This window comes from Mesoplodon mirus (genome assembly GCF_964341445.2).
Source record: "Mesoplodon mirus genome assembly, chromosome: 10".
Taxonomy (NCBI): Eukaryota; Metazoa; Chordata; class Mammalia; order Artiodactyla; family Ziphiidae; genus Mesoplodon; species Mesoplodon mirus.
The window spans coordinates 94,384,541-94,410,204 of NC_138986.1; the positions used below are offsets into that span (position 1 = coordinate 94,384,541).

At 34.8% G+C, this 25,664-nt stretch overlaps 1 protein-coding gene across 3 annotated transcripts in view; it reads right to left on the reverse strand.

The window, feature by feature from the left end:
* Positions 1–25,664, reverse strand: part of PHIP (PHIP subunit of CUL4-Ring ligase complex) — a 125,989-nt gene that overhangs the window by 17,091 nt on the left and 83,234 nt on the right. For all 3 annotated transcript variants that reach the window (XM_082634176.1, XM_082634174.1, XM_082634175.1), the window contains exons 22-32: positions 23,787–23,863; positions 20,932–21,163; positions 16,513–16,632; positions 14,954–15,061; positions 14,255–14,379; positions 14,042–14,124; positions 10,996–11,107; positions 10,755–10,816; positions 8,190–8,345; positions 7,013–7,133; positions 3,046–3,171 (exon numbers count right to left, since the gene is read on the reverse strand). In XM_082634176.1, coding sequence (XP_082490302.1) covers positions 3,046–3,171; positions 7,013–7,133; positions 8,190–8,345; positions 10,755–10,816; positions 10,996–11,107; positions 14,042–14,124; positions 14,255–14,379; positions 14,954–15,061; positions 16,513–16,632; positions 20,932–21,163; positions 23,787–23,863 — 1,322 coding nt within the window. The remainder of the gene's footprint in view (positions 1–3,045; positions 3,172–7,012; positions 7,134–8,189; positions 8,346–10,754; positions 10,817–10,995; positions 11,108–14,041; positions 14,125–14,254; positions 14,380–14,953; positions 15,062–16,512; positions 16,633–20,931; positions 21,164–23,786; positions 23,864–25,664) is intronic.

Below are 25,664 nucleotides of genomic sequence, written 5' to 3' on the forward strand. Positions count from 1 at the left end.
CACCAAGCCCAATTCCCATCTCCCAGGTTTTCCTCAGTTCACTACTGTGCCTGGAATGCCTTCCTTCATTCTTCAGTCTACAAGGAATAGCTAGTATACCTCCTGTCTTCTAATTCCTTCTTCCTTTTACTCTTTTTTTTTTTTTTTTTTTTAATTTTTTTTTTTTTTTTGCGGTATGCGGGCCTCTCACTGTTGTGGCCTCTCACGTTGCGGAGCACAGGCTCCGGATGCGCAGGCCCAGCGGCCATGGCTCACGGGCCCAGCCGCTCCGCGGCATATGGGATCCTCCCAGACCGGGGCACGAACCCGTATCCCCTGCATCGGCAGGTGGACTCTCAACCACTGCGCCACCAGGGAGGCCCCCTTTTACTCTTAAATGTAGGCATTCCCTAAAATTTTGTCCTTAGCCATCTTCTATACCTTTTGACCAGATAATCTTATATATCTGCAGTTTATCTGTGTTAATGAACTCCAAGTTCCTATAATTTGGTCTGACTCTTCTCCTGAGATTCCTGACACCACCTAAAATTCTGCATGTCTAACACTAACTGTTGTTTTCCACTCTTTCTCCCTTTTCTTTTTAACTTTCTTTTTTCCAACCCTCCTTACAGTAATGCAGGGCTTTTCACTATTCCTTCCCTTGCCTCCTCCTTGTAAACCCAATCACTGGACAAGTTCTGTGACTCTACCTTCAAAATCTCTTGGCATCTGCCTCTTTCTCACTTCCATAAATTAAGCCTCCATCACCTCTTACTCGGTCAGCTGTAGAAGTCAATCTGCAGTCAGTTTAATATTTTTAAGGCAATTTGCATCATGTTATTCTCATGTTAAAAAATTTTCAACAGTCCCTTGCCTTTTGTCTCCTCCCTATCTGTTAACATTAGACAGTGCGGTCAAATTAATATTCTTAAGGCATAGCAAGCACCATGCTATTCTCATGTACAAATATTTTCGATAGCTCCTTGCTCCCTGTGCTCATATTTTTAGTTCCTCAGGTCAGCATTCGAGGCCCTCCACGATATGGTCCAAACTCGAGTTTAGCACACTGTATCCCTATTACTTCTGCTCATGTACTCTCTACTTCACCTGATTTCAGTTACTCGATTCCCTTAACAAATCTTTACCTTCCTCCATCATGCCATTCCTCATCCCTGGAATTGCTTTCATCTAACTTCTGAATCAGTATCTACCTTGTCCAGAACATCTTAACATACTTCTCCCTGTACCTGAAATCCCACCCTTATAACCAGAAGTGACCCTATCCCTCATCTAAACATTCATACAAACTCCTTTTACTTTTTCCTTATATTATAGTTACGGATTTATCTACCCTACAAAACTGTATTTAAGAGGATAATTATGCATTTCTTTCTATCTCCAAGTATCTATTACAACACTTTGTATACATCTATTGCTTGAAATTTGGCCAAATAACTCAATTAAAAAGTACCATTACCAAAATTTCAAGACATACTAGACATCTTGAAAAGTAACACTAGCTAAAAATGGGTCTTAACAAATTGTATACCTCTAAAAAATGCCAGGGATTTACTTTTAGATATATACAATGTAAATGCTTTATTATTTTATTTTAATCTGTTCTTATAAGGCATTTCAAAATAACTATTTGAAACAAATACAATTTCACAGATTATTCCAAATGTAAAAATAACTGTTTCATCTAAATTATTTCACTAAAATATGAATTTACTCTATCATGTGATTCTATTGATTCCTATCTCTTTGGAAAAATAGATGTACATAACATATATAAAACACACAAAATTACAGATTAAAAACTTTATAGTTAAGATACTATAAACTTTTACAACCAAGTTATATAAATAGTTTTCTGAGGATAACTAATTTTTATTATCTTGATTATTAATTCTTGATTATCAATTTTACTGAAAAGCAGCAAAAGCTTAGCAATAACAGCCCCGAAACTACTTGGAAGGCAACAGCTTTCTTTAGAGAAATAAGGTCGAGGAAGGGCATAAAGTTTATCTTATGAATTTTCTTTGGTGGTTTTTTTATATTGCAATTACCTACATTCCTTAGCAAAACAAACAAAAACAAACTCACCTAATACCAAGAAAAGGGACCCTATGATTATGCTGAGTAATGAGAATGAAGATGGAGATGTTTAAAAAAAAAAAAAGCCTCAATAATACCTTCATGTAAAAATGAAAGTTGATAACAGGTGAATACTTAAATTATAAAATACCCAATTCTCCTCTTAATGAGAAAAAATTATCCAATATAAATAAACTTAGTATGAATTCAGAGCTGTATTTTGTAGAAAATATACATATGATTCATTCCTCTGGCTTCAATTTAGAAGACTCAATTCATTCTATGAATGCATAAAATCCGTAAGACAAGGAAGTAAAAGTCCTGCTGTCTTAAGAAGCTGTAGTTATCATCACTCTTGGTATGGGATTAATGAATGAGGAAGTAAACTTGACTTTGAAGAAGAAAAACCTTGAAAGTTAAATTCAGTTTCCTGTTGACGTATCTGAATACTTGTTCATAAACGTGATAGGGGCAATACAATGTTAAGGTGAAAGGTTCTCAAATCAAATGGCAGACACTCATTTACTGTGAAAATTAAACAAGTTAACCTCTAAAAGATTCAATTTCCTTAACTGTAAATTCCAGATAATGATCTCTCACACCTGTAAGATTTTTATCTGACTTAGAAGAGCTAATTTAGGTAAAACATTATACGTTCAGTAAAAGCTTGCTATTATTATTATTATCGAACATTGGATTTACAGAAAGATCCATATTTTCTTACTTGAATTGCAGAACACAACTGTAACACAATCTCTTTGACTCTGTAATTATTATCGGCCAGTGAACTAAACGCTGCTTCTTCAGACAGACATACGCTTCCTATTTTGAGTTGAATTATGCTTATAGCACAACACGTGACATGATGTATAATAAAAAATGATTATAGTCTATGTTTTGGCATTTTACATTTTAAAGTACTGCCATTAATTATTATAGTAATATAATTAAGTGTGGAAAAATACTCACTTTATAAAATGTAGAAGAAGATCAGTCACAAATTTAGCAGATTTCACAATAGGGCTTCCAGGCTCATTAAATGTTCGTGTATTATGCTCTATATACCGAACTTCCCACATTAAGGAAGAAACCCGCCTTTAAACAAACAAAATGCAGAAGTCTTATTAATGTCTTTATACTTAGAAATACATACACACTTTTTTTTTTTTTTTTTGCACGTTATGCGGGCCTCTCACTGTTGTGGCCTCTCCCACTGTGGAGCACAGGCTCCGGACACGCAGGCTCACCGGCCATGGCTCACGGGCCCAGCTGTTCCGCAGCATGTGGGATCTTCCTGGACCGGGGCACGAACCCGTGTCTCCTGCACTGGCAGGCGGACTCTCAACCACTGTGCCACCAGGGAAGCCCCATACACACATTTCTTTTTTTTTTTTTTTTTGCTATACGCGGGCCTCTCACTGCTGTGGCCTCTCCCGTTGCGGAGCACAGGCTCTGGACGCGCAGGCTCAGCGGCCATGGCTCACGGGCCCAGCCGCTCCGCGGCACGTGGGATCCTCCCGGACCGGGGCACGAACCCGTGTCCCCTGCATCGGCAGGCGGACTCTCAACCACTGCGCCACCAGGGGAGCCCCATACACACATTTTAAAACCAAGACATTCAGGCCTTTTAAGTGCAGTCTTAAATCAATTACAAAACTCACACCTTAAAAAGCTGTTTTCAAAAAAATAGAACGTCATTTGTGTTGGGAGGGGGAAAGAGTAGCAATGTTATGTACTGGCATAGAAGATGTCTGGATTTGACACATTAGTCTATCAACAGGGCCTTCTTTTAGGGAGAAAGACTATAAGGAGAGTAGCAGGAGGAGGGAAGCAGTGGAGTTTTAGTTTTTGCTTTACATATTCCTTTCACGTATGGTGTCATTTTTTGGTAATAAGCATATCTGCTTTTATTTAAAAAAGGAAACCAAGCAATTTCAATCTAATTCTATTACTGGTAATCAAATGGCATTTAAAAATGAAAAGCTAACTAACAGCTTGCTCATGAGATACAAAAATATAAAAATATGGTGAACATGTTAGTTTACTAAGAAACCTAACGAAATGAAAATTAATTTTTTTTTTTACACTAAATTGACAAGCAGTTGATCCTTGAACAATGGGGGAGTTAGGGGCACTGGCCCTCCTTGAAGTCTAAAATCCGAATACAACTTTAGAGTTGGCTCTCCATATCCGAGGTTCGGCATCCATGGATTTAATCAACCATGGATCATGTAGTACTACAGGTACGTATTTATTGAAAAAATAATCCGTGTATAAGTGGACCCGTGCAGTTCAAACCCATGCTGTTCAAGAATCAACTGTATTAAAATTTTGGTGTTTTATTATTTTATTTCAGTAACTAAAGAAAAATCCAAAGACAGATTCTAGAATATCATCCAACTTAAAATGATAAGGAAGAAAATACTCAGGAAATGTTACTGATTTGTGAACAGAAAACAATTATATGGAATTTTAAAAGAATTATATATAATTGTGGATACAGAAGCATACAGAAAAGCTTCTGTGCATTTCCAATAGCATTTACAAGGCTCATTCTAATAAAAGAATCACAGGCCATTTTCAGAGTACCCTATAGAAGCTGTGTGTAAGATAAGGCATGAGGATTTAATATCAGTAGGGCAAACTGACAGTGGTTTAAGACTGAACTAGAAGTATCAAAGAGGAAAACTACAAACTATAAGAAGTCTGAAGCCAATGAGTAGAGGAGAAGCAAAAAAGCTCGCAACAGTGAAACAGCACATGAAGGCATCATTATTATGAAATAAGAACGTAACTCAGATCTACAACTACATTAGTTAAAAATCAAGCAGTTTCTAATTTATGTAAGGACTCTGTTCCAAAAGATTTTTTTCCTAAGTTGGTTAAGTTAGCTAAGCTAGGCTAATGCCAAAAAGCCTAATTAAGCTGTAATGTATATTGAAATACAGTACACCTTAGCAATTCTCATGTGGAGCAGTGTTTCTATGAGAAAGTATATTTTTAACAATGGTGAGACATGGCAGAAGTTCATCTATCTAGATGTAGTCCAACTACTAGTGTGTAGAAAAAAATTCTTTCTCTCCCTTTTATCCTCCCACGTCTTGTTCCATCTCTGAAGCACGGGGTGTAACTCCTAAGGTTTAACAACTTAGGGGCTTAGAGAGAAATAAGGATATAGTTAAGAATTTCTTCTCCATTTCCTGTCTTAAACCTTTAACGTGTAATGTTGAAAAGGATTTACTTAAAGAAGTGTGCTTTGAGAGGAAGATGGCTGGGAGGCACATATCACAGGTGATTTCCTCCTCATCTCAATGCTTTTGACAAATATTAATGAAGCAGCAGCAGAAATACCTAACGAGATCAGAATGTAAAGTCCAATGCCTTAGTTTTCTTTATTCCAAGTGTTTCTCGGTGAAGTGACTCTGCCCAGCAGGAGACATTTGGCAATGTCTAGAGACATTTTTGGTTTTTACAACTAGGGACTGCCTGCTATTGGCACTTAAGGGTAGAGACAAAGGACGGCCCCTCATAATGAAGAATTTTCCAGCTCTAAATGTCAGTAATGCTTTTGTTGAGAAACCCTACCCTAGTCAGTAAGGAATAACAAATGGGTGTTTTCAGTGCCAGGTACACACAGTATCAAATTAGAATTATAATTTAAGTATTAAAAAGAACTAAAGGCACATTTTACACAGAAAAATATGAATACAAAATATGATTAAAAACTTCCCTAAGGGGCTTCCCTTGTGGCACAGTGGTTGAGAGTCCGCCTGCGATGCAGGGGACACGGGTTCGTGTCCTAGTCCGGGAAGGTCCCACATGCCGTGGAGCGGCTGGGCCCGTGAGCCATGGCCGCTGAGCCTGCGCGTCCGGAGCCTGTGCTCCGCAACGGGAGAGGCCACAACAGTGAGAGGCCCGCGTACCGCAAAAAAACAAAAACAAAAAAAACCTTCCCTAAGTTAAAATAAATAGTAGTGTAAAGAACTGCAGTACCATAAAACTGGTCACAAAAATGAAGTTTTAATGCAATTATTATTTAAGTTAAAATGTTGTTGGCCTGCTAATAAGCAAAAGTCGTAAGAAATGTGAAAGCTAAAAGTCTGATTTCATTATGTGAAAACAATGGACTTAACCTCACTTTTTTTTTTTTTTTTGCATTACACGGGCCTCTCACTGCTGTGGCCTCTCCCATTGCGGAGCACAGGCTCCGGACGCGCAGGCTCAGCGGCCATGGCTCACGGGCCAAGCCACTCCGTGGCATGTGGGATCTTCCCGGACCGGGGCACGAACCCGTGTCCCCTGCATCAGCAGGCGGACCCTCAACCACTGCGCCACCAGGGAAGCCCTTAACCTCACTTTTTGAAAAGACATTTTAGGCAATAAACCTACAAAGCCTGCCCAACATTAGAACTCAATGTTTACCAAAATTGTTAACCAGCATATGCAAATTAACTGCAATTACAGCTTTTTAAAACTCTAGTTATATTTCAAACTAAGCTACAACTATAGAAAGTACCCCGAATTTTCCTGATTTCATTTTTCAGAAGTACTCATAAGCTAAATAAATAAGAGAACACACAATTTTTAATATTATTCTATGAAAGACTCCATGAACGAATATTTCAATGGGGTATCCAGGAGGAAATAAAACATGTTGGATTGTTTCATAAGATGCAATACACAGACAGTGGCCATCAACTCAGTTGTTTCCCAGTGTGGTCTATAGGCCAGCAGCACCAGCACCACTGGGAACTTGTTAGAAACGCGATCTCAGGTCCCACTCTAAACCTACTACCAGCGCCTACGTTTTAACACGGTCCCCAAGGTGATGCGCATGCACACTGAAGGTTGAGAAACACGGCCAGAGAGGATCAGTAAAATGGTGAAAGGATCACTTAGCTTTCTGTTGGTAGTCGCTACAGCAAATGGTTCTAACCTGTAAAACCTGTTTTCCAGTCTCTGTTTAATTGTACTTAAATCCGTTGGATATGCCACTACAGTGCAATACATGGGATAGGCTTGCAGATCCACAGGAGCCACAAATGCTGAAGCAATATCTACGATGAACAAACAAATACATTTATAAATTTATTTTTGTATTACTTAAAATACTTCAAAATTCTGCTTGAATTAAGCCTTAAGGTCTAATCCACATAACCATTAGTCTACCACTATCTTCTGATAGAAAATACAGTTTAGCTAACACAGTCTCACTTTTTATTATGTCTACATTTATACTGCAAGATTCTAGGAGTATTTATTTATGGATTCCTTAGAAGAAAAGAGATGACAGACAATATATAAAACTGACTTATTAAAGAACATCTACATGTATTTCTAAAAGTAAAACCAGGCCATTCCTGAATCTATGTTATGTGTTTGACAGTAAGTGTTTTGACATAATTACTAAAATTACCTAAGATAGTATCTGAGACAATAATTAAGTGTTGCCCATATTTTAAAAGACTTCAGATGAAAATATCATCCAACATGTGTCTCCAATATCTTCAGCTCTTATTCATGTTAATTTCTCCCTTAGACTCTTTAAAGCTCATTCCTTACTGGAAGTCTAGGTTAATACAAACCACCACACTAGTTTAGAGTTATTTTGGGCACCAAAAGTTCAGATAATCATGCTTTGTGGTCATTGTTCTTTTTCTTTTTTTTTTAAATAAAGCAAAGCAGTTCATATACCCTCTCCCTTCCCCTTACAAATATTCTATTGTGTATACGTATATCAAGTTAAGAGGAAAACTGGTACAGCTACCCATATAATTCAGCTTTCAGCCCTCCTCTTTCAAGTCACATCATGTCAGCTTGAGTATGTCAAGGATTTTAAAATTAGGTTCTGGAGGATCTAGGTTTTTCAACGGTACCCCTGGTGTTTCTGGGGTCCCTCACTCTGAAATTCAGCTAGAGCAACCTCATTTATAACTGTTGTAGATATTTAAGCCCTGCATAAAATCGCATTGAAAAAAAAATACCACTTAAAAATGTTTGAAAACAATGACATGATATTATGGAAAAAAGTTTTGCTTGAATAATAGTATTTTTCCTTTCCTTTGCTTTCTGGCAACATCTTCTATCTATATTCATGTGTTACTATTATTTACCTAGTGTCATCAACTGGTTTATTCCTGTAACAATTCTTTCACATTCTTCATCCCTGGGATTGGAACCCCATTCACCATCAAGAGGCTTATAGATCAATGATCTGCATTCAACATCAGTTAAAGGAACACTGGTACCTAGTTCTTCAGGAAATACAGCTGAAATAGAAAGAAAGAAGATTTAGTGAAAATATGTGGTAATTTATTAATATTTAGGTTACCTTTAGAAATCAGAGTTAATACTGTTATAAAATTAAAGTATAATTTTGTAAATGGTAAGTATATTCTTTATTTTCATTAAAGGAAAGTGTGTTTCAAGGGTCAATAAAATTTATTCTTTAAAACATTAATTTCATAATTCTCTAGATGAGCATATAATTACTTCTCCAAAATTATACCTGACAACTTGCTCTATTATCAGTTACAGGTGAAGGAGAAAGTATTCCTATAAAATGATGCAAATTTAAAAGTTTTCTGAATCATTTCATAATGTATAATCTCCATGTTTACTTTGATAAAACACACAGGTGAAACTGAGCAAAAGTGGTATTCTTTCAGAAATGCTTCAATCAAAGGCTCAGTTTTTTAAAATGTGGGAACAGAGAGAATTATGAACACTGACAGATGATTCTTATGCTTTTTGCTCTTAAATGATGAAGGTATGCTTTCTGCATGCCTGAATCTTTAACAGAATCACTAGGGGGTGGTGGTGACATAAAATCTACAAATCTGCCAAGCAATTTTTTCTTTGAACTAGACTTCATGAGAGAAACATTTCGAAATATGCTGCTATTAGTTTACAAAATTTCTCCTCCTCCCAAAATGTAACTAAACTCTATGAGGGCCTATGTACGTGTATCCAAATAGAACAAAAACAAAAATCACCCCCTCCACATAGCAATATATTCAGGTAGGAGACAAGTAGTATATTACTGTCACTAATTCATTTCAAGAAATACCCCAGGCATTACAACATCGATTAGCTTCATTTCTCTCATATTCACAATAGTCTGATGTGACTTCAAATTCAAACCTTCACAAAGGAAATAAAACCAGAAGATAAGCCATGTAACACATTTACAAGTTGATTAAGATATTTTAAACAGCTCTAATTTAGCAATGAGATGAAAAAGATTATTGGTATTGGTATCTCAAAGTGATAATTTCTAGAAAGTACTAGTTTTGAACAAAATCAGCATGACCATTTTCTAAGACTTACCAGATTGGGTTTACTTTTCCCACATTGTCTTTTCTCTGCTTTTTTAGAATACAATAACTAGTGAGGAACTCCATTTATAAATGATTATTTCTACTATGTTACAAGTCAGGCTTTTTTTTCTTTTTGTTTTTTAAAATCTTTATTCTTACATGATAGTAAAAGTAACATACTGTTAAAAAAATCAAACAATACAGAATAATGTAAAAGATAATTTGTGGAAGTCCTCATATCTCCACCCTTTATAAATGATCATTATTAATAATCTGGTATATATCCTTTTAAACCTTTTTAGGCATATACAATTGTGTGTGTTGTATTTTTTTAAAACTGAAACAAACATGGACAATGAAATAGAAAGAAAATGCAATCTCCGGGCTTCAGCCACATTGGTCTTTTCTCAGTTCCAGGAAGATGTCATACTCACTGCCTAAGGCTAACTCCCAAATCCTAAGGCAATGCATCAGGCCATATGCAAGATGATGGTTATTATTATTAATTATAATTACCTACTCATTGAGCCCTTACATGTGTCAGGCTCTATAATAAGCACTTTACACATATGATATCATTTAATTCTAATAGCAGCCCTATAAGGAAAGTATTAGTCTACATAGTTTCAAAAGCTGAATCCTAAGAATCCGGAGTTTTGAGATTTAAAGGAACTTGTCAAGATGACATAGATAAAAGACAGCAGAGCTAGGATAGGAATCTAAGTCTTACTCAAAAGCCTGAACTCTCAGTATTACACTGTATTCTATGTATTCTGCTGGAGTTACAAAAATATCTTTGATCCCAAGTGCTCATCTTCTAGAGCAGCGGTCCCCAAACTTTTCGGCACCAGGGACCAGTTTCATAGAAGACAATTTTTCCATGGATGGGAGGTGGGGGTTATGGGTTGGGGGTGGGACTGGGATATGGCTCAGGTGGTGATGCGAGCGATGGGGAGCGGCAGATGAAGCTTCGGTCCTCGCCCGCCGCTCACCTCCTCCTGTGCGGCCCGGTTCCTAACAGGCCGCAGACCAGTAGCGGTCTGCTGCCCGGGGGTTGGGGACCCCTGTTCTAGAGTGAATAATAATTAGCAAATTAGTATCATATTTTGCTGTAATTAATTTCAGCCTTCTCTGTTAAACTACAAATTCCAAGTGGGCAAGGATTATGTCTAATTTTTTCACTGTTATGCCTCCCCTACCTCCAGGGTCAATAATTGGTGTGTAATAAATATTTGTGGAATGAGTATTTTCTACTTGGTCTTCATTAAGAACTCTTTGTAGTTGCAAGTTAGCAAATCAGATTTTTAGTTAAGAAATTAATTCCATAATACAGACGCAAAAAGCTTAATATACACTTACCATTGTTAGGTATAAGCTCCATATCCCAAGGACTCATCTTTTCTGTATCTCCATTGTCCCAGCTTAAAGGAAGGAAAACCTTTATATTAAAAAATCTAAACACTGCATTGCAATTTTAATAAAATCACATTGTAAAAATAATTACTTCAGTGTTTAAAAGTAGTATCTTTATCATTTTACTAACAGACGGGGAAAACATTCAAAACAAGTTAGGCTGAACAAAAATATAATACTTCCTTACCAAACATTATAACACTGAAACAAACTATCAGGGTACTCAGGCTGAAGAGGTTCCTGGCTTTCAATTGTTCCAAACCACCAGGCATCATCTATGACTGATCTGAAACGGTCACCTGGACAAGAATAAAAGCCATCTCATTACTCTGACATGAAACACTGCTGTTGTTACTGCTCCTTCCTTTAAGATACTTAAATTGCCTGTATGATTTTAAAAGACCTATGAAAAATGACCTACACACTCCAAAATAAATAAGTAAATAAATAAAATCAGCAATACTGAGGGAATAAGTTATTTAATAAGCACACCTGAAGTGTGACTGACTTTTCAGCAACATTTTTTACATTTTATTATGGTAAGAGAAATTCACTCTTATCTTAAACATTTTTACCAATCTAGCACATCATTAGGACTACGCACAAATTTTTCATTCAAATAAAAACACAGATAACTTCTTCCCAAAAAATATTTATAGTCTATCTTTAATTTCTTACTTTCTGTAGGGAAGTTCCTCTAACCAACAATTAAGAGTCCAGCCTAAAAACAAACCAAACAACAACAATCCAACCTTCTTTCCTTTGACTCAATCACCCTTAAGTTACTAACACTCATCTATATACTCACTTTCCCTTTCCTATAGAAACAAATAAAAAAGAAACAAAAACAACTAATCTTTGTAATAGTTTTGATCCAAGATTGGTTGAATCTGTGGAGGCAGAACCCATGGATCCAGAGGGCCAACTATATAGCATAAAATGAATTTAAGAAAAGAAAAGAAATTTAATGACACAAAAGAAAGCTGGAGTCGGGCTAAATTAACAGAACACAATTGCATGTTGCTGAGTTATATATATGTGTATATATATACTCTGAGTGGGTACACACTGGGATCAAATTTAGATTCAAATTCAAGCATTCTAACAGCCAATGTTAAGCGGGAAACATGATCTATTACTAGACTAAGAGTCTCTAATTGCTCCTCAGATGCGTATTAGTGACACTACCCTTAGTGAGAAGCTAATATATAATTTAATAAACAGCATTATTGACACCTCCGACACCTTACAGTAAACATAATAATGAGTTTCACAAAGCTATTTCTTACAATCCCATTGTACCTAGACTGATGACAGTACGCTAAAGAGGAAGAACTGGATAATGTGTGCCTGACCACAATGAGCGATACTGCAGGCTAATGACAATAAAGTTAAGCAAGGAACAGTCTAACAGAGAAAGCCTTAAACATACCTGAGGACAAGCTGAAGTAATTATTATTGATGTAATTTTAAATGGCAGTTGGTAGATACATGTAAATATCTTCAGAAATAGAAGACTAACTAGTATTAACTTTAGAAGAAACAGTAATCTATAAATTTAGGGGAGAAAAATGATAAGATCCAAATGAGAACATTCTGATGTACATCCATTTGAAATATCTCTCTGATTTGTCCAATACTTGCCGTATTTCTTTGCTTAGGTTGTCAATGCATTTCTAGAATGTTCTCCTGGACTCTGACTGCTAATATTTGTCCCGCCAATTTATTGGCGGATGCGTGTCCTCAAAAATAAGAGATGAAATTGATCTTATCAACTAACACATGTAAATAATTTAAAAAATCATATGTACCAAGGGCTTACATCTAAAAGCAGGAACTTTTAACTCTTCTTGAATTTACTTACGGTTTTCTAAATATGAGTATATAGCTATTTCTTCACTCTTCAATTTTAGACATTAAGTATTGGTCTCTCTCCATATAACTGTATATAAAGGGTATGTGCATTTTATTTAATCCATATTCAGTTTTCCTGTCATGACTACACTGTATAAATATTGTTTGCTAATGAGCCAAATAGCACACAATTCCTTTCCTATATAATTTTATATAATTGCTTCATTTTCTTATGGTTGGTTTTCTCTGAATTTATGATTATGTCTTCCCACATTCTCTAATAGCTCAAACTATAAAACACTCTTCAATATATAATTTCCCACAAAGTTAAACATCTTATACAATTTATCTGTTTCACTTTTTTTTCCCTGATGATTTCACTCTTAGAGGACAATGTTTTCTGGACTGTTCGTTTTACAGACTTGCTAAACAGATGCTATCCTGAGACTTCTGTTGACTGTTATTTGGGAATTCCTTTTAGTGCTTTCCTGTTCTGAATTTCCTGTCTCCTGCAGAGATTCCGTGTCTTTTTCTTTACTCCCTTATTTGATGGAACACATCTTTCAAAGCTTCCAGAGAAACGGGTACATGGGATGTAAATTTTTTTCTGTAACTTGCATGTCCCTAATTTTAATGACTTGCATTTCCATAATTTTTCTTTTTACAGCACACATGTAAATTTCTACGTTTACCAAGACCAAACAAATCACCACACAAAGGCCTTCCAATGGCACTGGTAGAGGGATGAAATGCCACGTCAACGGATGTGCTTTTTCAAACCAAATAAGCCATATAGGCACCAGTCTACTCCAAGATGACAGAGTGGCTCTGTTTGAAATTTTTAAAAGGAATACTCTAGAAAATAGCACATCCATCTGTACATAAATTAATGCACCTTAAATGCCTGGAGACTTCTAAGGATTTTAGAAGTTTTTTTTGAGTCTTGATTACAATATTAGCTTTAATTTTAACAAAGTTAACCAATAAAAGAAAAATGTCAGTTCAGTTTTAGTCCCAGTCCAAATTATTAAACATTTTGAACTGGAAGACTGCTTTTGCTTCAAGTTTGAATTCTGTCACTAATTACTTTGGATAAAAATTTAATTCAGCACATAAAACAGCAGAAGGAATAGCTATAAACAATTTTATACATAGTTAAGAAATACAAGAGAGAAAATGTCTGGAATTTCAGCATCACCTAAATTAAAAGTATTTTCATTCTTAAAAATAAATAAATAAATTCCTGACACAATATCTTACTTTCTTATTAACATTCCTACAAATGGCAAGATTTCTGATTATCTTTACCTAAATTATGAAAAATAGTAAGTTACTTATTAGATAAAGCAAACATTACAGCTTCTAAATAAATTACCCACCTATATTCCACCGCCTATATTTTGCATCGTCAAATTGTTGTCTCAAGACTAGGAAATCTATAACATCAGGCATATCATGGTACCTAAGTACAAACAGAAACAAACTGATTAGGTCATATACTTACAAATATCTAAAAGGCGTTCAAATTTATCTGGATCTTGAAAAATAATCTACAAAACTAAGAAACTATTGCCTCTTTCAACAGTCCTTACTTCATGGTAAATGATCCACCGGTCAGTTTACCAGTATCAGGATCCAGGAAAGCAAGTTTAAGGCAGCAAAGGGTAGGCAATCCCACTTCATACTTTATACCAACTATTTTCATCAGTTCTTGTTCCTGAGGAAGATACAGAAAATAAGAAACCATCTTCACAAAATAAACTGCTAAACATAATAAAAAAAGTTATCCATTTTAATATTGATCTAGGTGATTACTCTGTATGTATATGTAAAAATCCATTGAACTGTGTACTTATGAGTGTACTTTATAGTATGCAAGTTATATCTCAATTTAAAAAAGAGAAAACAAAAGAGAGAAAAAAAAGAAAGAAAAAGGAAAACTTTATTGAAATAAGAGTTTTCTAACACAGTTCCAAGGACATGGAAATAATTTTAAACTACTGCTGATAAACGTAGAAATACTTCGAAATTTACAAAGATGAAGTTTGCCTTAGATGTTAATATTGTCCAGTTCTCACCATAATTACATTTTATTCCCAACTTATAAACTACTGGAATATATAAATTCAATCTTATGTTTCTTTAGAAATTAAACACCTTCTACTCCCCAGATTGTTTCAATTAGAAAAGGTATCTTCATGATACAGTTTCTTATAGCGAAAATAGTAACCCTCAATACAATTTCCTCTATAATCACATCTTTCCGGACTATTAAATTATAAACACCATACCCGTAGTTCCATTTTATGCCATGGCTGTTTTTTGGGATTGATACTATAAATTTTATTTTTCCGGGCCATTTCAACATATGCTTCATGTCCTTGTCGGAAATAATAAACCTAAAAAGTAAATAAAGTCACAATTTTAAAACTTGAATGTGTTTCCTTTGATGCAAGATACACGGTATCAGCTGAAACTGCATAGAGAATTTAATGTCCCTTAAACTAAAAGAAATTCTAATATTTTGAGTTTTTTCCCTTCTTTTCCTCAAGCTGTCGTACTGTCACTTAATCATAACCATAGTGTTCTAAATAACATTAAGAGGTTAGGATAAGCAGTTACTTTTTGGCTTTTTGGTTGCACCATTTTATTTTTGGATTCAAAATAAGTTAATTTATGTTGCATAAGAAAGTAAGTTGTAAATAGGGGTTATGTTTAGTTGATTATTCACCTACCTTTATAGCAAGCAGTTTGTACAAATGCAGGAAACTTTAAAATGAAAAATATATTTTCATATATATTTTCACATATATTTTATCATTATAAGGAGAACAAGGCATATATTTATCCTCATTTATGCTGGTCAAATTTAAGTGACTCCTGACTACCACCCTAGAGAACTGGGATGTGAATACAGCAGTCTGACCCCAAGTGTTCTTCCCACGATAAATAGTTGAGCTTGTTAAAAAATGCTGCTGGAATTTCAAAAAATGCTATTAAGTTCTTAGCAATATTTTGGGATACCCATTAGCTTACACACATTCATTCTATTCATTAATATCATTATTGCTCCAGCTGCCTGGAACTTTAGAGTTATTTATTACTCCTGCATTAAAAAGTTTTTGTTTTCCTTTTTTTTTTTTTTAAACTGTCAACTGCCACCTGTCACTTTCTACTGTTAGAGTGCTCCGCTAAAGAAGCCTCTATTTTAATTCCTAACTTATTACTATGAATCTACTGAACACCAGATAACCCTGCCTCTTAACATTTATGCATAAAACAAGGAGACATGAACTTCTGAGTGGAAAAGTTTGGTCTAATCTTACATTTTCATTTCAAATTCACAAGAACATAGTCCAAAATGATGGCCAACCATATTTTCTTAAAAATGAAATGATATTTCGAATAGATTTTTTTTAAGATCTAAGAAACATATTATGAATATTATAGTTATTTAAATAAAATACATATATGAAATAAAATTAAATAAAAATAAAAGGCTGAATTTTGTTTTTCCTTTACCATATAAATATATTTTAATTTAGGAAAAAGAAAACTGGCCATAAAATCCTCTTATTAAAAAATATGTATTAGTTTTGAAAATGTCAACGAAACCTCTGTTCTCTTACAATATTTAATTTGCTATTGCAATTTTTACAGTAGCCTCAAAAAAGATTATCAGTAAAGCTTTCCTCCTAATTTTCCTTTTTCCATATACAGCTACAAATATGTAAAATGAGATACTTTATAAAACTGCTGCAATTTTCTAGAGTTCTGTTTCAAGAGCTATAAAAAGTATTTAAAGTTACTTGAATGAAACAAAGGATATTTTTTAAAAGTTAAAAAATACCTCATCACCCATTTGTGGCACAAATGGACATCTTCGGGGGAGAGTATCTGTAATCCATGTTGAAGGTAACCATTCTTCTAACGTCAAACCGTTTTCCGTTAGTTCTCCCACAGCCAATCTCTAAGTGTAAAACAATGTAAAGTAATATTATCATGAAAGCATTAATCTATCAATCTGCCCTTTAAAATAACTACGAAGGTAGTTTAAAAAATAAAAGGGGAAGGGATCTTTGTACAAAAAGGTATATTAAGCATTAAAAACCTTACTCTGGGAAGATGGCAGCAGTGGCAGTACAGTCATATTCGATTTCTCCAAATCACTCCATAAAAAAAGAACTAGATAAACCAAAGCTCTATAGACAATATTCAAAACAAAACTAGGTGACAAGATATTCCCCAAAACACCAAAGTATAAGCTCTGTCTCCTTTCTTTCCTCTCAAAATTCTATCAGTTTCATAAATACTCCATGTAACAGATCGAAGCATATTCGAGATTTTATTTAAAAAAATCCTAGTCATAAGCGTGTTAGTAAGAACTAAGTAAGATATTCTCATATAGGGTGAGCAGTGCCAAGATACAGAAGGCTAACTGTTTCCATGGGCTGGGCATTATACTTCCACATAGCCCAAGAACATTCCTTTACTCCTTTTAAAGTAGCCATTTCACACACAAGCTTCTAAAAAAATTTTTTTTTTCAGATTTTTTTTTTTTTTTCAAACAGAATGCTGTCAAGCCAGGTCTCTTACTTTTGTGACTAGGCCTTTGAGAAAAAGTTAAAATTTTCTGGTCACCTACAGGTGGCCATCATAGTCTGGATATTGTTACCTTAGACTCTGGAAAAATGGACTTTCTAAGAGCTGAAACCTAATGTATGTAAGTAGAGACAGAAACTTCATGCAGCTGATTAAAAATGTTTTGGTTCAGTGTTTGTAAACTAAGATTTCTAAATTTTATTCTCTTGCGTTTGTTAAAAAAAAAAGAGAAGTTGGTTATAAGGTAGTTATCACTGTGAGTTAATGAAAGTTCATGAAAAGAAAAAAGGTCATAATGGGTGTCGAGAACACCATCTGCAGCAGGTATGCTATGGTTGCTACTTAATACTCATTTTCCTGTTAACTCTTCTTCCTATTAACCACCTTTGTTTTTCTCAGTTAAGCGCATCAGGAGAACTCTCCCTGGAGAGTAAGGGAGGAGTAAAAGACTTTGGCATTTACTATTCGTGAGATGGATCCACTGGAGAATTTTAGGCAGAAGAGTGATAGGATCTGACATATTTTAAAAGGATCACTCTGGATGCATCAGAGCAGGCATCTGCAAATTATGGTTCATGGTCCAAGTCCAGCCCACTATCTTCTTTTATAAATCAAATTTTATTGGAACAAAGCCATACCCATTCGTTTATGTATTGTCTAGGGCTGCTTTTAGGCTACAATGGTGGAGTAGCTGGCCCTCTACAGAAAAAGTTTGTTGATTCCTGCTTTAGAAAACAGAGCCTAGGGGGATGAGGGTAGAAGCAGGAAGTGAGATGGAAGGGTACTGCAGTAATACAAGTGAGAGTTCACAGTAGCTGACACTAGCATGATAGCAAAAGTGGTGAAAACAGTCAAGTGCTGAATGTATTTAGAAGACAGAGCCATGATAATAATTCCCTGATGGACTGAATGTGGAATGAGAGAAAAAGAATTACAGGGTTTTGGTGTAAACAACTGGAGTTGTCACTGCTGACATGAGGAAGGCTGAAGTGCAGCACGTTAGAGGGGAAAGCTTAGAAAATAAATTTTGCTCTGTGTTAGACTTAAGATGTTAAGCCACAAGACATGTGAACAGTTATTTTACCTACACGTAGTTACTGAGTAGCCACTACTGTTATGCACTGAGCACATCACAGAGTAAGATCCACAGATCATATCAGTCTTACATATGATGAGGTGTTCAGTTAAAGTGTTTGAAAAAAGGTTTCCTTTGACTTAGTAAAAAGGAAAAAAAGTAGGAAAAGTCTAAAAATTACTTATTCCAGCCTCAATATGAACTACTAATACACTAAGGCAAGCATTTCTTCCCAGAATGTCGATTAGGATAGCTAACAACTCTTACCTGAAGCCAGGTAAGTTGGATATTAAATAGAAGTAATCATATTTATAACTGTAAGACTGTGGCATAGACAAGAATCATTATGATAAACATTATGACAATTCCTCAACAATTCTTGGGGAACCTAGAAGTTTTGGTTATAGTAGATTTCTGTCAGTTAGTACTTACAACCACTTAGGGGATAAAATGCATTGACATGTCTCTAAATTTCCAGCCTCATGAATTGCGATTTCTTTAATTTTGGAGATACAGGTAACTGATTTATTTCCTTTCTATCCATGGATATTCTTCTAGGCCCACCGAAAATCTTATTTCTTCTGGAAAGCTTATGTGAAACTCTAAGATAAAATGGCCCCATTTGTTTTCTGAGTTATTATCCATAAAATTACTTTGCCAATCAAACATATTTTATCATGTGATATTTATTCTATTTTTTGGGGGGGGGGGCGAGATTCAAACAACTTGTTAGTCACACATTGTTTCTGGAGCAAGTACTACATCTTACACTTCTTTTTATCCACTGTATTGCATTATAAACTGCAGGCACTAGATAAAAATTCATCGCTCTGATTTCCAGAGCTCCTAACAGAATAAGGGATATATGTCAGATAATATCTGAGATAACTTTACTGTATCTCTCGAGAATTCTATTTTTTAATAAGCATTTTCTGTATTTGCCTAACTGGGTTTTTTTTTTCTTTTTTTTTGCTTAATTCAAACAATCATATGGAAAATATTTTCATTTTTTTCATAGACGCAATAAATATCAACTAATTAATGATGTCTCAGTTACTTTTCAGCTCTACAACTCTATGCATAAGAAGGGAAATATTGTGTTTACTTGAGATAAGATGACTAAGGAATAAGAACAGTTCTATCTACTGTTAGATTCACTGATAGGCTAACAACAAACCATGTGAACAAAAACCAAATTACAGGGAGTAGCCTGTAACATCCTAACCTTATGCTATTTAAAATCTGTCCCACATAAATTTAGTGGCAGACAGACCCTGGGGTAATACTTTAAGCAAAACAGTGAAATGAAAATATGCCGAACAGTAACAGTGGATCCAAATGTAGCATGTGTGAAAGAGCCTGAGGTATTAGTTTATGGATAATCATCAAATAAAAGGGGACCAGGTGAAGTAAACTGCACTCCTGGGACAAAAGAATTATGTGAGGTAACACTGCAAACCTCAAAAGTTCATCAAAACTGTCTTGAGATGAAAAACAAGTTTACCTCATTAGCCAGATACATGGCTAAATCGGTTTTATCTGTCTACTATGTAAAATAATGGGTCAGCCTACATTTATCATCACTGACAAGGAAGAAGAGAAATATTGTGGCTAATGTGTGGTATTCTCTTTGGTAAATATCCCCTAGACAAAGGCAAAGGAGGTGACAAAAAGGATAGTAGGCTGAGAAATGCAGATTAAAGTAATCCATAATTATAAAGCTGAAACAAACAAGCGCTCAATGGATGCAGAAAAAATAAACACTTAAGACAGAAGTAGTCCTAAAATTTTTCAAAGCTCTCTAAAGATAGAGACCCTACCATCTCCCTAGTATTTAATTCTACAGATAACAACTTCTATTTGATTCCAAAAATGGCAGAGGTTTTAAAAAAATCTTCCATTTGTTTAACCAAATGTGCCTCGAACTTATAATCTTCTGGGGAATACAAAACGTGTCCCTTGCATTTCATTTACTTTAGAGCAAAATTTAAACAGTTCTTGTTTTTAAAGAATTCCGACTCCGTAACAGCTAACAGATCTTATTCACATAACATTCATCTCTTGCTTTCTCTGATCTGTCTCAAAGTATCCACAGACTAAAGACGGAGTAATCAAACCAGTACTACCGACCTAAGGACTAGTGATGGCTCACATGCTTTGTAAATTAATGAAGGCTTGTTACCACAACAGTATTTTCAGCAGTAACAGTAAGGATGGTTGAAAAGTAAAGGCAATTAAAAGACTAATAAACTGTGTTTTGTAGCATTATTTTTTTTACATAAATAAACAAATCCCACTGGAGTCTCAAGAAAAATATCTGCTCATGTTATACGATTAAATGCTCAATATTTACAATATGGTAATTCTACAAGTAAATAGTCTCACATGCTAAACATTTAAAAACTTGAGGAAACTAAAGAGATCTTAATATATTTTATTTTACTACTGCGTACTTCTGAGTTTTTTCTATTACTTGCTGGTACACCTGAAAAATGTTTTTGTTCATCAGCTACACTTTTAAAATGCATGCTTTGTTTTTATAGAAAACATATATATATATATATATATATATATATATATATATAGATCAACCTTTTGTTTTCTTTCTTTGGGCTTCTTTTTCTTTGGTGATACTGGTCCATCTTTTTCTTCATTTACTTTCTTTCTTTCCTTTTTAATCTGTTTTTGCTTCTGTTTTTCAGATTCTTCTTCTTCATCTGAACTGCTTTCTGCTTTCTTGGTTTTATGCTTAGGAATTTTCTTTGGTGGCTGCAGATTAATTCCTGCATCTGCTGTCCAGTCAGAATAATCACTGGAGTAGTCACTAGAAGGAAAGAAGAGATTTAAAAAATACAGATAAGATACACTTTAAGACTTTGTTGTATGAAAATGTAAAGAAAGATCATCATAAAAAGTAATGACAGAACAGTACATATTAAATGAACTAAAAATATTTCCTAACTTTCAACTCATCTTCTAAATAGTTTCTTAAAAGTCTGTAGGCTTAATTTACTTAAGTACCTCCAAAAATTTTTAAGATAAATAAGGTTGTAGTGCTAGTTAAACAATGAATTTAAGTACCTTCTATGATTTTAGCAAACATACAGATTTCTGAGTGCTGCATGTGTTCAAAATATTGTGGAGTATAAAAAAATGAGGAGCACAGCGTCACTTTCCTCAGTTCTAGCAACAACAGAAAGATAGCCCGAGATAGCACAGGAGGTACTGTCACTGAGGAAGAAGCATAGGGATTCCTTTTTGAGGGGAGGTGGGCCCCTTGACACGGGAACGCCCATGGTAGAGCCCTGGTGCCTTCATGGTAGCTAGATACTGAATTGGCAGGGCCAGAAGTCCTCCTACCCAGCGGGAAGACTGTGCCTGCCAACTTTGCACGGCATCTCCAGTGTACACCCTAGGTGTATCTTATGCTTCAAAGCAAAGTAAGGTTCAGAAAAATACAGGCCTGATATTTTACAGGCCTAATATTTTATGTATCACTACCAATCGTGTTTGCCATTGGCTGTATCTCACTGGAAACTCAAGCTTTCTTTTCAGTTTACCTTCAACAGACCTAAGTTTTACTAAACTGATGCTGCAAAATAAAGAATCCATTTATGTTATCTTCTGTTTTAATTTTAGCACATGAGAATATTTCATTACTTGATTTTATAGCTTTATAAATATAATTACCTTAATGGAATCTAAATTATCCTGTGTTAAAATCACTGATCAGGTTGTCTAGATTTATTTATGTATATCCTCACTCCTCTAAACACATTGCTGATAACACTGAAGGCATATTTTTCTGGAGTTTTATTCTACTACCTTGTCCCTCTGGTCCGAGTGTCCTTTATAGGCAATTTACCCATTATCTCCCTAAGAATAATCATCACAGATAAGAATCAAATAATTAAGGTGTTTTCTAGTATGATTTCATGACTTCATTTTAAAGCTTAAAATGATTTTGAAGAACTTAAATAAAAAATATTTTCTGACACTACTCTGGATATGTGGGAACACATCTTCAGGGCAAATAGCCACCCAGGCTATCCTCAACTGAGGAGCATTTATTTACTCTAACCCCAGCCATGGTCACTGTAAATGGCACCCGCCAAATACTCACTGTTGTTACTCTCTGGAGCACTCAGCTCTTACAGAAAATCTGCTGCCACCAGCACGGACTACAAACCCCAGAGGTCTGTGTACTTTACAACAATTTCCCCAACTGCTGAAGCCAACACGGCTCTTTCAAAACAAGAACCTCTATGTTGTTTCATGGTTTGAGATACAGGCATACCTTGTTTTTACTGTGCTTCATAGACACTGTGTTTTTTTACAAATTGAAGGTTTGTGGCAACTCTGCACTGAACAAGTCTATCGGTGCCACTTTCCCAATAGTATTATTTTCAGATTCATGCTGTTTTAAAATGTTTAATTATTTTTTTTAGACGTAATGCCACTGCACACCTAACAGACTACAGTATAGAGTAAACATAACTTTTATATGCACTGGGAAAACAAAAATTCGTGTGACTTGTTTTACTGCAATATTCTCTTCATTGTGGTGGTCTGGAGTCAAACCTGAGATATCACCAATATATGCCTATACTCTATTTCCACTGCTGAGCCAAAAGAAAGTGAGTTTTTCTTCTACTGTCTTGTTTCAAATACAGAAAACCACCAGACATAACAATGAACACTTGCATATCATTACTGGGAGCAACTACTGTGGAAATAGGAAAGTCCATGACAAAAAGAGGTGAAGAATTCTTAAATACAGCCTCTTGGTTTCTTTGGCAATTTTAAGAGCTAGTGCTGCCAGGGAATAAGTATCAGGGGCTAAACATAACTACCATTCCCAAAGGCTCTACTTCTTGCTACTGAGACCTCACAAGGTCAGCCAAGGCCATTAAGCCCTGTAACAATGTGAATCACCAGTAAGTAGAAGGAGCTGAAGGAAAACTCGCTTACGTGATCAAATGGGGTGGGAACAACAGGAAAAAGGGAAAGTTTATTCTCATTGCTGGAAGAAAATATTATTAGCATTCAACAAATTCCATTAAAAAAGACAGTTACTTCTACAAAATCGCATTACTTTCATAATTTAATGCATAAATACTTCTCAAAGCCAGTAATGAAGCTAGCTTGTGGTTCACTATTACAAATATAACAGCATTCAGAAGATAAAATATCAACTAAGAAAAAGTTAAAAGCATCGTTTTGTAGATCCAGTTACAATATCCAAAAATTTTTTTCTACTAGAGAAAACATGTCAAAGGAAATCTAAATTTTGGACAACTACAAAAAAACTCTGAAGAAAGATCAATTTTAAACCCAAAGGGACTCTGAAATATGTTTCTGATAGAAAAGAATTTAACATTAAGAATCAAGGCAGCTTTCTAAAGAATTTACATTACATTTGGAAGAATAAAAATTCATTAAATTACCTAGAACTGCCATCACTATGCCATGCTCTCTCTTCCTCTTCAGACGTTCCACCACTGACAGCAACAACTTCACCTTCCTAAGAAATAGTTAATACATATTTTATTGTATAGCTTTACAGAATAACATTCTATGATTACAGAAAATATCAGTGATATCTAATAGTATGAATCATATTAGGATATGTATATTAAAACCTGATTTAAGTTAGTTGTAAAACACAGGTCTCATATTTTTATACAAAAATTATTGAATGTATCCAAATATTTAGTGTATCCAAAGATAAAATACTTATTAATACTGGATTCAGAGCGATCTCTTGGGTGGATTAACATTTTTTAAAAAAGCCTCATAACACATCTTCTAGACTGGGTGATACCAAATTAATATTTGATATCAACTTTACTTCTTGGGACTTTTTTAAAATTTAAGTTTTCTTTTTCTATAGATGCATTAAGAAACTTAAATTTAGGAACTTTTATGTTTTTATTATTATTATTATTATTAAAATAGCTTTATCATATAAAAAGAGGATATTCCAACTCAGGTATTATTTTATACAAATGGAGAGGATTAAAAACTACCCAAACACTCTGATTTCTCTTTAGTAAATATTCACTGGTTAACACAAGATACTACTACCTGTGAAGCCATTTTCTTTATAATAATTGTTTTTTTTGGTCACAAAATCTTGCTCCAATAAAAATACCAGCTCACATTAATTAAGCTTTCAGTATACATCAGAAACTGTTCTAAGCACTTTGTATATATCATCCCATTTGATCTAGACAAACAGTGCTGGTGATAAGAATCAGTCATTTAAATAAAAGAAACTAAAGCTTAAACAGGCTAAGAAATTTACCCAAGGCAGAACAATTAATAAGCAGCAAAGCCTATTCTGAACTCCTGTCATTTTACTTCAAAGCTTAGACCCACTCTACACAAGAACTGGTTCAGTGTCATTAACTGCTGGGCACATCCAGATCATTTTTCACAGGATAATGAAATGTATTATTTTTCCTAATTAAATGTTGTATCTCGGGGAGAAAATTTTTCCTGTTTTGATGGCTTAAAAATGAAGAATGTATTACATAACTATTCCACAGGGCTTTGAAAACTAGGCAAATATGAAAAGATCAAAATCCAGAGTAAATTTTATTTAGCAAATTTAACCTTTGCTCAATATAACTGAAAAAAAAATCTAAACAAGTGATCTGATTATTCCCACTCTTAGTATATTACTTCTTTAAGGGGGGAGAACAGAAACATAATTCTACATTCTAAATACAAAGTAAAAAGGTACTATATGGAAGTACAAATTATTTGAACCAAAAACCCAAGATTCTTTCTTTCTTTCTTTCTTTTTTTTTTTTTTGCGGTACGCGGGCCTCTCACTGTTGTGGCCTCTCCTGTTGCCGAGCACAGGCTCCGGATGCACAGGCTCAGCGGCCATGGCTCACGGGCCAAGCCGCTCCATGGCATGTGGGATCTTCCCAGACTGGGGCACGAACCCGTGTCCCCTGTATCGGCAGGCAGACTCTCAACCACTGCGCCACCAGGGAAGCCCGGATTCTTTCATTTTTAACTGATATATTGTGCCAAAGGTGATATTCTTTTCTTATTATTCTCCTCTACAAATTTAAGGCATAAACAAATTAGTTTTGAAGACAAATCAAAGAATTCCTGGTAGAATTTTCTTACGTAACAGACGTACCTGGAAATACATTTTGAGCTGAATTAATATTTTTTAAATTTTATAGAAACTTAATATTTAAGAGTAATACTATAAATCTTTCAAAAATAAATATTTTATAATGCAAATAAATAACACACATATATTTTACATTCTGTGGCATATCTAAATTGTTAATGTGTCAAGT